The sequence below is a fragment of the Dendropsophus ebraccatus genome, chromosome 4 (assembly GCF_027789765.1).
Source record: "Dendropsophus ebraccatus isolate aDenEbr1 chromosome 4, aDenEbr1.pat, whole genome shotgun sequence".
Classification (NCBI taxonomy): Eukaryota; Metazoa; Chordata; class Amphibia; order Anura; family Hylidae; genus Dendropsophus; species Dendropsophus ebraccatus.
Genome location: NC_091457.1, coordinates 100,059,863 through 100,070,371, shown reverse-complemented (window position 1 = coordinate 100,070,371; position 10,509 = coordinate 100,059,863). Strand labels below are relative to the sequence as shown.

The 10,509-nt window shown below is 44.8% G+C and overlaps 1 protein-coding gene across 7 annotated transcripts in view; it reads right to left on the bottom strand.

Annotated features, from left to right (window-relative positions):
• Positions 1 to 354: 354 nt before the first annotated feature.
• Positions 355 to 10,509, bottom strand: part of NDRG4 (NDRG family member 4) — a 66,780-nt gene continuing 56,625 nt past the window's right edge. For 5 of the 7 annotated variants that reach the window (XM_069966407.1, XM_069966404.1, XM_069966403.1 and 2 more), the window contains 11 exons: positions 10,386 to 10,446; positions 10,195 to 10,281; positions 9,932 to 9,988; positions 9,462 to 9,565; positions 9,196 to 9,252; positions 8,570 to 8,621; positions 5,282 to 5,329; positions 4,680 to 4,715; positions 3,829 to 3,880; positions 3,137 to 3,175; positions 355 to 1,785 (listed from right to left, as the gene is read on the bottom strand). In XM_069966407.1, coding sequence (XP_069822508.1) covers positions 1,631 to 1,785; positions 3,137 to 3,175; positions 3,829 to 3,880; positions 4,680 to 4,715; positions 5,282 to 5,329; positions 8,570 to 8,621; positions 9,196 to 9,252; positions 9,462 to 9,565; positions 9,932 to 9,988; positions 10,195 to 10,281; positions 10,386 to 10,446 — 748 coding nt within the window. In that variant the 3' untranslated portion in view covers positions 355 to 1,630. The remainder of the gene's footprint in view (positions 1,786 to 3,136; positions 3,176 to 3,828; positions 3,881 to 4,679; positions 4,716 to 5,281; positions 5,330 to 8,569; positions 8,622 to 9,195; positions 9,253 to 9,461; positions 9,566 to 9,931; positions 9,989 to 10,194; positions 10,282 to 10,385; positions 10,447 to 10,509) is intronic. The other 2 variants (XM_069966405.1, XM_069966409.1) reach the window with 2 other exon arrangements.

Below are 10,509 nucleotides of genomic sequence, written 5' to 3'. Positions count from 1 at the left end.
CAATAAAAAATTTGTTTGGAGAAAAAAAAAAAATATTACATAAGCCACTAATAAAATATCGTTTAAAAAAATAAATAAATAATACTGTCAAAGGAGTGCTCCATAACTCCCCTCTGATACATTTGCTGTAGCTCATTTAGGTGCTAGGAAGATGTGTTGTGACCTGAATAGAGCAGCCCAAGAAGAAAATGGAGACTGCACACGAACAACAAGATGCCCAATATGCAAGATTTGCTCTGCATTGGTCAGCAATGAGTTATGGAAATCCCCCTTCTAAGGATAACACAATGTGGTAGACAGAAGGGCCCCGTGATGGGGGTCCTCGGGCAGAAAACTCCAGACACGACAAACTGCACAGATTTACTATTTTATTGAGGTTTGTTGAATTCATCCTTTACTATCATGAAGTAATTGTACTGATGGCTTAAACGCAGCTACAAGCATTCACCGCCACAATAGACACAGATCCGTAACTAGAACATATGAGTATAGAGTCACTGTGCACCTAGACAGGATTCATTACCCTCTAGGTCACAGCAACTGAGGAGTGATGACTCACAACCATGGATGGATAGACCGGCAGAAGACGCAGATGGGGGAAGGGGGACATCAAGATGACGGAACGCAGGAGACAGGACACAACTGTAAAACAGGAGATTGGTTTGATGGACACAGGGACGGGCCCCTCACTCACTCTGCTAATCTCGCAAGCATTCACCAGCACAAAATGTGTCTTCTAGCTGAGCCACGCTCCACTGTCAATGGAGAAACCCTATTCGATTTCCAACTGGAATTCTGGGTATGGCATTCACATGCACAAGTCAAACTCTGTGCTTATCCAATTCCAGAAAACTATAAAGTACCCTAGACATCTAGAATAGGCTCTTTATAGGATCCCTGAAGTCATCCACTTTAAGAGATCCCCTACGGCCATACAGATCACCTTTAGAGGATCCCCTGCAATAATCCATTTTTTCTCTATAGGATTTCCCTACAGCGATCATGGTCACTTCTGTAGAATCTTTGCCATGCAAAATGACCTTTATGGGATTCCCTACAGTCATCCAGATCAGCTCAATAAGATTCTCTAAAATGGTATTTTGCCTTTACTGGGAGATCACACCACCTCCAGTTATCTCCTCCTCTTATAATACAAATTTCACATAAAAGCTTGGTATTGGACACTATTAAGTTGACCACAGTTGGGTTGGGGAAGGAATTATAGGAGCATGGCCATCTACACCATGCTCCACTATTGTCACGCCAAGTTAGTTTGGTTATAGCCAAGTCCTTCCCATCGCTGGTAGCCAGAAGAGCTCCTGGCTGCAGCCAGAGGAAAGATTGATTGCCACCACCATTGAACTAGGTACCTCTCCTTATTCTTCACAGTCACCACTGACCTGATCACTATCTGCCCTTACCCCCGTCTCACATCCAGTCACAGGGGAGCGGGAAGAGCACACACCAGATGATGATTAACTACTGTCACTCTGGTATTTGGATTCCCCAAAAAACGCCAGACGCTGTTTAAAGGGGTGGGGTGCAGGAAGAGAAACCAGTAAAGAAGAGATGGGTAATGAGTGGGCTAGAAAGAAGGGTTGTATGGAGTAAGGTGCTGCTCCAGGGGTCTTCAGCAGGACACTTCCATGGTGTGGTTAATTTGACCAATGCCCTCACTGCTTTCTGACTGAGTGCAAGGCCTAGGACGACTTCCATCCACAGAACTGGCGCTGGTGAGGGACGCTGTGCGAGATCGGGCAAGTCGGGTCATACTGGCTGAGGGCACTATGGAAACAGAGTAAAAAAGTCAAATTTAGACCCAATAACTTAACATTCCCAAATTGTAAAAATAGGATAAAACTACCTGGCAGCAGAAATGCAAACTACACAGTACTGGTTACAGGGTAGACCTGATACAAAGGGACAGGCTTAAGGCTTTAACCTCCCATGCAGGGCTGTGGGAAAGCAATGGCTGGATTGGGACTGGGGGTGCAACAGGCTGGACTATGACCCCATCTATGGCTAAGCAGCTCCATTTTAAAGTTCTACATCCCTTATTCTGTGTACCAGTCAATTCTCAAATTAATTCCACATTATCTTCTGCAAGGGATGTTAAGTGAAGTGAGGACCATCCTAGGTCCCAATGACCCCTGGAGACTATAGAGACTTAGGGAGGCATTTATTAAGTCCGGCGTTTTTTACGCCGGACTTAAAAATGCCCCCGCAGCTCCGGCGGTACGGGGATTTATGTAGAGGCGGACTGCCTGTACATAAATCCTGTGCGCGCCGGTGCGCACCGCCGAAAACCTACGCCAGCTGAGGACTGGAGTAGGTTTTCGGCGTACATTTGGGCGGAACGGATGATAAATCGCGCGGACTCTTTGAGTCCGCGCCCTCCGTTCCGCCCACTTCCCGCCTACTTTCCGCCCCCTTTCCGCCCCCTGGCGTACTCGGCGGAAAGTGCCGATTTGCGATTATTTTATTCGCAAATCGGCCATTTGCGTATAAAATAATACGCAAATCGGCACTTTCCGCCAAAAATCATCCGTCCGCCGGATGATAAATGTGGCCCTTAGAGACTATAGAGAATATTGCCAGGTGGGTGTTATGGTCATTACGAAATGTTTGTGGCAGTGTCAGTATGTTATATGACTGATATAATTAGATGTAGCAAAGCTGACTTATTCCATAGTTTTTTGCTCACCATGATAGGTTACCTACAGATCTGTGTAACACCATCATGGTGATACCCAGCTAAGACACTTATGCCAAGTGACAAACTTAACTTCCACCAGAAGTCATAATGCAGACCCATATATTGATGTGAGGAGCATTTTAATGCTGCCTCATGTTTCATGATTCTGTTAGCAAAGTATCCCAGGATGGGGTGACGTGAAGCCTGGAGTTTTCCCTTTTTTTTTTTCTTTTTTTTTTATACATTTGTGGAATAAGTTGAGGGTGTGTGTGATATAAGCTTATGGCGCAGAGAGTTGTCTGACAATGGCGAACACAGAGCAGCTGCATTGATCCACCCAAGCAGCCCAGGCAGAACATTCAGAGGTGGTACACAGCGGACTGCGGAGCATGCAATCTGTACAAGGAGTGAACGTATTCAGCATATGGTGTGACGGGATACCTGCGCTGGCACTCTGTCTCCGATCCTTCAGGGAGGCAACTGGGGAGGGGGTAGGGCGAGGGAAGGAAGGGTGAAAAAGCAGGGAAAGGGTGTGAAGAGTCCAGTGGCAGGTGATGGGGGAGGAAAAGACACAGAAATGTGACATTGAGACAACAGGTAGTAATATGCCATAACAGTAAAAGAAATACAAAGGGCCAGTCAGAGATTTCATAGAAGTGGAGTAAAGTCTGAGTGAGTATAGTGAAAGAGACAGAGCGGAAGGGTAAGATAAAAGGAGACACAGAGAAGAAATCAGAGACACATGTAGTGTATGATGCAAGTACACAGTGAGGAGACAAGAAACATAAAGGACTAGCCTCAAAAGACTTGAGAAACACGTCATGATTCAGCCGCCCTTTGAGAAACCCACAGTTAACGGCTGCCACCCTCCAGACACCCACACGCCAAGAGCCACCACCCTCCAGGGACCCACAAGCCCGAGACCACCACCCCCTAACACCCATACACCTGGGCTCACCAAACACCCACAGACCAGGGTCCGTCACCCTTCAAACACCCACAAACCAAGGGCTGCCACCCTCCAGACACCCACATGCCAAGGGCTGCCATCCTCCAGACACCCACATGCCAAGGGCTGCCATCCTCCAGACACCCACATGCCAAGGGCCACTATCTGTCAGAGCTGCACTTACTGTATCCCATTCCTTGAAGGAAATATTTGAAAGCTTCTGTCAGCTTCCCAGGCTGTAAACAGATTTTAGCCATTGTTATCACTGCGCTCATTAATATCATTGGATAAAATTACAGTGAAAATTGTAAAGAAATGAATGGGTGTGACATCCACTGATGAGAAAGAACCAGGGTTTACAAACATCAACACAGATGTGTTCTGAGCAATGATGCTCTAGGGATGTGTGCAGAGTAATGGATCCCAATTTTGTGAGACATTATCCTGCTTTTTGTTGCTCTGCACATCTTTAGCACCACAGGAGATTGTTGGTTAGGAAAAAGATATACTGACGTATAGTGTGGCATGCTCGATCACTTAAGAGGTATAAACTCCCATCTGGACCCTTGGATATGGCCATGTTTTGTAGTGCTGGATCCCAGATTGGAATACCCCTTTTATTGAACCAAATCTAGCCTACTAGTGACTATGCTCACTCCTTTTCCTGAACATATCATCTTATTACCGTGACTCCAATGGTCAGCAGACCACAGTTTTGCAAAATAAAAGTTTAAGTTTGGCAGGTGGACTGAATTTAGTCACTATTAGAATCCTCCAGCAACATAGAGCACAGACACAACGAGAACTCAGCTTTAATCGGTGGGGTATAGCACCAAAGGCTGTTTCCTCCCAGGTTTATAAACCGTAATAACAAATACTGATCCACCTGCAGCATTCACTGCACCACAGCAGAGCCCCTTGTAGATGATTGATGCAGGTGTGTACAGAATGACAGGGAGCATAAGAAAGTGGAAATATATAATGAAGTTATGGTGTCAAGGTTGAATCAAGTCAAGCAGAATTAATCAAAAATACCTGAGTAACCTGAGGAAGTCCGCCAGAGTCTGCCATCTGGGTGGGACAAGATGTAAGAAGAGCAAAATTAATAGAGAATAGAAGGAAGTAACATGTTAGTGTGGACCCCCTCTAAACAGTTACTTTATTTCCCTGGCTGTTGTCTTATATTCAATGAAAGAAAGATTGGTCTGGCATGTAAGTAAAAAATAGCCACATGCAAAGAGTGACCAGACAAGAGAAGACAATACTACATACAAGGAAGGAAGAGGGGAAAAGAGAGAGAGAGAGAGAAGAGAGAGAGAGAGAGAGAGAGAGAGAGGGGAGAGAGAGAAGAGAGAGAGGGAAGAGAGAGAGGGGAGAGAGAGAGGGGAGAAAGAGAGAGAGGGGAGAGAGATAGAGAGGGGGGAGAGATAGAGAGGGGGGAGAGAGAGAAAGAGAGCGAGCGAGCCAAGGGGAAAGTAGGCCACATACAAGGATAGTAAACAAACCAAGGGGAGAGTAGGTCACATACAAGGATAGGAAACAAACCAAGGGGAGAGTAGGTCACATACAAGGGGACCAGGTCATATACAGGGAGACGATACCAGACATGAAAGGTAGTGATGGATAAGGCACCGTACCTTCAGAAATGTTGTGGTTGTTGGATCAAGCTTAGAGTTACATTCAACCTGTCAATTAAACAGAATTCAGTAAGAAGCAACTTGTGACAAGTTTGCATAACACAGAAAGGAGCAGAATTATTAAAAGCGTACTACAGAGAAAAAAAGTTAAAGGGGTACTCCGGGGGGGCTATTTTTGGATCTGGCCGGGGAGGAGGTGGCTGAGAGAAAAGACGTCCACTCACCTCCCCGGATTCAGCGACGGGTCCCGTATCGCGGCACTCCGGTCCCCGGATACCGGCCGCTTCCTGGTGTCTGACGCGGGCTCGAGACGTGACGTCTTTGATCTGAGTGGACTTGAAACTGATCCCGCCTCTGTTACTGACAGGCTGAGCGGACTTGAGACGTCACGTCTCGAGCCCGCGTCAGACACCAGGAAGTGGCCGTGAACCGGAGCGTCGCGATACGGGACCCGCTGCTGGATCCGGGGAGGTGAGTGGACGTCTTTTCTCTCAGCCACCTCCTCCCCGGTCAGATCCAAAAATAGGCCCCACACTGGAGTACCCCTTTAAAGAAATCAACTGGTGTCAGAAAGTTATACAGATTTGTAATGGTGCGTTTTCACAGACAGATTTATCTGACAGATTCTCGAAGCCATAGCCAGGAATGGATTTGAAAAGAGAAGAAATCTCAATCTTTCCTATATGACCTGTTCTCTGTTTATAGTCTATTCTTGGCTTTGGCTTAAAAAAAAAAAATCGGTCAGATAAATCTCTCTGTGTAAACGCACCCTTAATTACTTCTATTTAAAAATCTCAAGTCTTTCAGTACTTATCAGCTGCTGTATGTCTTGCAGGAAGTGTCATGGACAGAGGTGTCAGCAGAGAGCACCATGTCAGACTGGAAGGAATACACCACTTCATGCAGGACATACAGCAGCTGATAAGTGCTAGAAGGGTTGAGGTTTTTAAATAGAAAAAAATTACAAATCTGTACAACTTTCTGACTCCAGTTGATTTAAAAACATTTTATTTTACCCCATTAGGGCTGTGGACCCTTTTTGTGGTTTGTGTGATAAGGGACATGGCTTAGAGTGAAAAAGCATGGTTTCAGAGCGAGAGAGGCAGCTTAAATGCAACAACACTTCAGCATAAAATATTATTCTGAAGTGAGCCAGCCTATAGTAGGTATACAAAGTTAGACACTTTTTTTTTTTAAATGCGCTAAATTTATTATGCACCACGAGGCACACAGAGATAAAGATGTGCTAAATTTAAGATTACATTTTGTAAGATTTCTTTCACACCACTACATTTGCCATATGTATCAGGAAACTTCACAATACATACAGCAAATGTATCCATAGACCTAAGTGGTTTCTGACAGGGTTAGCATTTTTCTGCCTAATGGAGTAGAACAGACAACAGATATGTACCTTGTGACAGGTGTGACTATGTATGGCATCAATTATTGCTATATAGTGATCTACTTGAAGGGAGACAGTTTAGAAGCATCCAACCTGCTGATATCTCCCTATAGTAAATGGGGCACTAAGGATGAAGGTAACTTTCTTACCTTCATCCTCAGCGCTGTTTTTGTGTACTTTGTAGTTTAGAGGAAAACTATCCTGCTGATTTCTCCCTACAGCTGTGCACCTCATCTTTCCGCTGCTGGTCTTCTTTTCTTAGTTGGTGCCGCTGTTTAATCAAAAAGAAATACGTAAATGAGCTTGTTAGGAGCACTGGGGGTGTTCCTCCGCCCTCCAGTGCACAATTCGTCCCGCCTGCACCTCCTCTGGTCACACCTACCTATGCATATTCAATAATGCATAAGCAGGCAGGTCCTTAGAGAGGCATGACCGAAGGAGGCAGTGGGAGGGCTGAACGATGCACTAGGAAGGGGGTGTCCAGGAATGCCCCCAGTGCTCCTAATGAGCTGATTTTCATGTTTCTCTTTTATTAAAGCTTACGAAAATGAAGGGGCTGACTAAGAAAAGAAGAGCGGTGATGGAAAGATGAGGTACACAGCTGCAGGGAGATATTGTTTGCATGAACCTGCTGATAGTTTCCCTTTCAGCCATGTGCTAATGAGGCTGTTTGGCGCACTAAGGGTGTGACTACCACCTCGGTGCACCAATCCACCCCCAGCCAGCCCGTCCCTTCTTTTTTAAATGAGATTTTCTTTATTAATAGATTTTTTCACACACAAAACATGTATTATTTACAAAACAAAACACCCCCTTTCCTCCCCCCTCCCCACATATAACAACATCCACCCCCCAACCCAAACAAATTCCCTTTTGCAAGGTTGAGTAGCATTCTTTTGGAGGCAACAATTTTGTTCAGGTTGCATAGAGAAAGACTTTTGTCATGGAAAAGAACATACAAAGCAACAATCTCCAGCATTGTCCGTTATACAATATCAAGGCACAAAAATACATTCAGTGACGTGAGTAAGAAGCTTCCTACACTGAACTATGCATAAAGGTTGGGACACCCACAACCAGGGTGACCTTGTCATCTACCGTGTAGCTTCTCTACTTCTACTTTGTGTTCTAGTGCGGCTATTAGTCGTAGCCTTGTGGTCTGCCAGTAGTAAAAAGGCTTCCATTGGGTTAATAATAATAATAAATTTATTTGTATAGCGCCAACAGATTCCGCAGCGCTTTTTTTTTTCCTGTGCATACAGTACAGAGGTTACACCTGAGATCCCCTGACGGTATGCCAGGCGCGTCGAGCCAAGGGCCCCAGATACTTTCAAATTTTTTGGATGCCTTTCTTTTTTGATATACTCTTTTTCTAAGCGTATTACCACATTAAGTCTAGCTATGAGTTCCGTGATGGTGGGTGCATTTGCTTGGATCCAGTGCCGAGCAATTAATTTGCGCGCCTGGTACAGACAGCCCGCCCCTTCTAATGAACATTTGGAATGGAATTCCGCAGTGACATCACTCTGGCGCTCATCACTGCTGAGTGGTGGATCGGTCCCCTGAGGTCAGTAGTCTTGTCTCCACTCCTGCAATTCACATCATTAGCATATGGATTAAACTACAAACTACACAAAAACAGTGCTAAAAATTAAAGGTAAAGAAAGGTAAGAAAATTACCTTCATCCTCAGTACCCCATGTGTTACAAGGTACTTCTAACCTGCTGAGTTTCCCTTTAAAAAAATATATCCAGGGTATTTAACAAACCACTGAAGAATGTCCTATACTAGCTAAGACCTGGTTTATCCTACAAAGTGCTTAAAGAGCTCCTATATTTATATTTAAGCCACCCAACCAGTTACAGACGAATACTGGGACTAACCACGCTGTCTTCAGCTGGGGAGTTATCTCCAACAACCAGCATCACTGGAGCTCTGCAAGGAGACAAGACAACAAGTCACATAAAAAGAAACATTGCAGTTTAGGGGTCAGGCAGATCTTGGAGGGTTTTCAGGAGGACAAATTGTATTTGGAAGGGGCTTTTAAGACACTTAAAGCAAACCAATCACTCAGATTTTCTAGATAATGCTACTACCAACACCCAAAAGATGTGCTAAAACGCTGCCTCACCATGTATTCTGTGTCTTCTGTAGTAGCTTTAGCTGCTGAAACAAAGTTTTTTTTCCAGCACGCGAGACATAGAAGGAGGCTGGATCTAATCATCTGGGCCGTGACATGTCTCTGTCTGTCAGCGCACTCTGTGGGGGTGATTGACAGGAAAAGAGCCTTCTTACTGGCCTCTTTTCCTGTCAATCACCCCCATAGAGTGCGCTGATGACTAGTTCCTGGCTCTCTCCCTGTCTCATGCGCTGACTTTGTTTCAGCAGCTAATGCTACTACAGAAGACACAAAACAAATGGTATGGCAGCACATTGGTTGATTCTCTTTAAGCATTTTCAGGCAGTTTTCTGCAAGTCTGGGTGTTGAGTATTATGTACAGTGACTTACCTCAGAGTCTTGGCATTTGGAACAGTCCCAGGACGATTCATTTCTAAATCTCTTCGACTAAACATAAGAAACAATAGTGAGATACAAGATGTCCCACAAAACAGGGTATAACATGGATGATTCAAGAAGGACCCTTTGACAGTACACTGAAGTGACCTGTACTACACAGCCCGTCATAATCCACTATGTAACCTTCCAGCTGCCGTGCTACATATGCCCATCCCCACCTGCATCATGGTTTACGTGTAGGCTCAGGGGCCTCTCACCTGTTGTACATGTTCCAGAAGAGCTGCAGGTTGTTCTGGTTCACACAGCTACCGATCTGCTGGCGGTAATTCTGCACCAGCTCCGTATTATTCATTAGCTCCTCCTAGAACAAGAGACAAGGGTTACCACAAAGGGTAGCACACCACTAGATAGCACTACTGGCAGTCTGGGCTCTGTTCAACCTAAAAATACCAAACTATAAACATTGAGATCTTATAACATGCTAAAAAATAAGTAAAGAAGCAGCACAACATGCACCACTTTAATGCTACCTCTCCTGAGGAGCAACCATACTGTTACCTCTAAAGGGTAGCAGCATCACTAATGGTAGCCAAATTGTTGCCTCTACATTGGTGTAGGGTCCCTAGTGGTGGTAAACCATTAGCTCTAATATAGGGGGCCACAATACCTAGTGGCAGCCATACTGTGACTAGTACAGGTGTGACTGTATAATGCAGCGTAATGATACCTGACTGAAGAGATGAGACAACACGGTATCAGGAAGAGAACTTGTCAGTCCAGACAGCTGTGTAGAGAAAACCGTAACAGATCAGTATGTGGTGAAGTCAGAAGGGAAGGCAAGTAAAACTGAGGGGGTTCAGAGGTCAAATCCATGCTACTTATAATTCTATAACATCTTGTCTATTTGCCTCAACAGCCAAGGTGTCGAAAGCGGACAGGTCCGAAATAGTGGAATTGGTGACATTAATACGTTTCTTACTGCTACCATACCTTAGATGCTGCCCAGTCAATCCAGCCTTTTCCATTGGGATCAATGTTCACCAGGACAAGTCCTTCAACCATCTCGGGGAAAATCAGCTGCAAGAAAAGAAAGGATTAAGTCAGAGGTGGCACTCTGTAGGCATGGTACTTGTCATTTGTTATTTGTTCTACTCCTCAGATAATAATCATGGCCAACTTACAGCAAACTTTGCAAGAACATAGGATCCAGCTCCAACTCCAATCCCAATGATTGTCTGAAAGCTGTGAAACATAGTAAGAAACAATATGTACTTAAAGTCTACATCATATCTATAATCAGGTGTA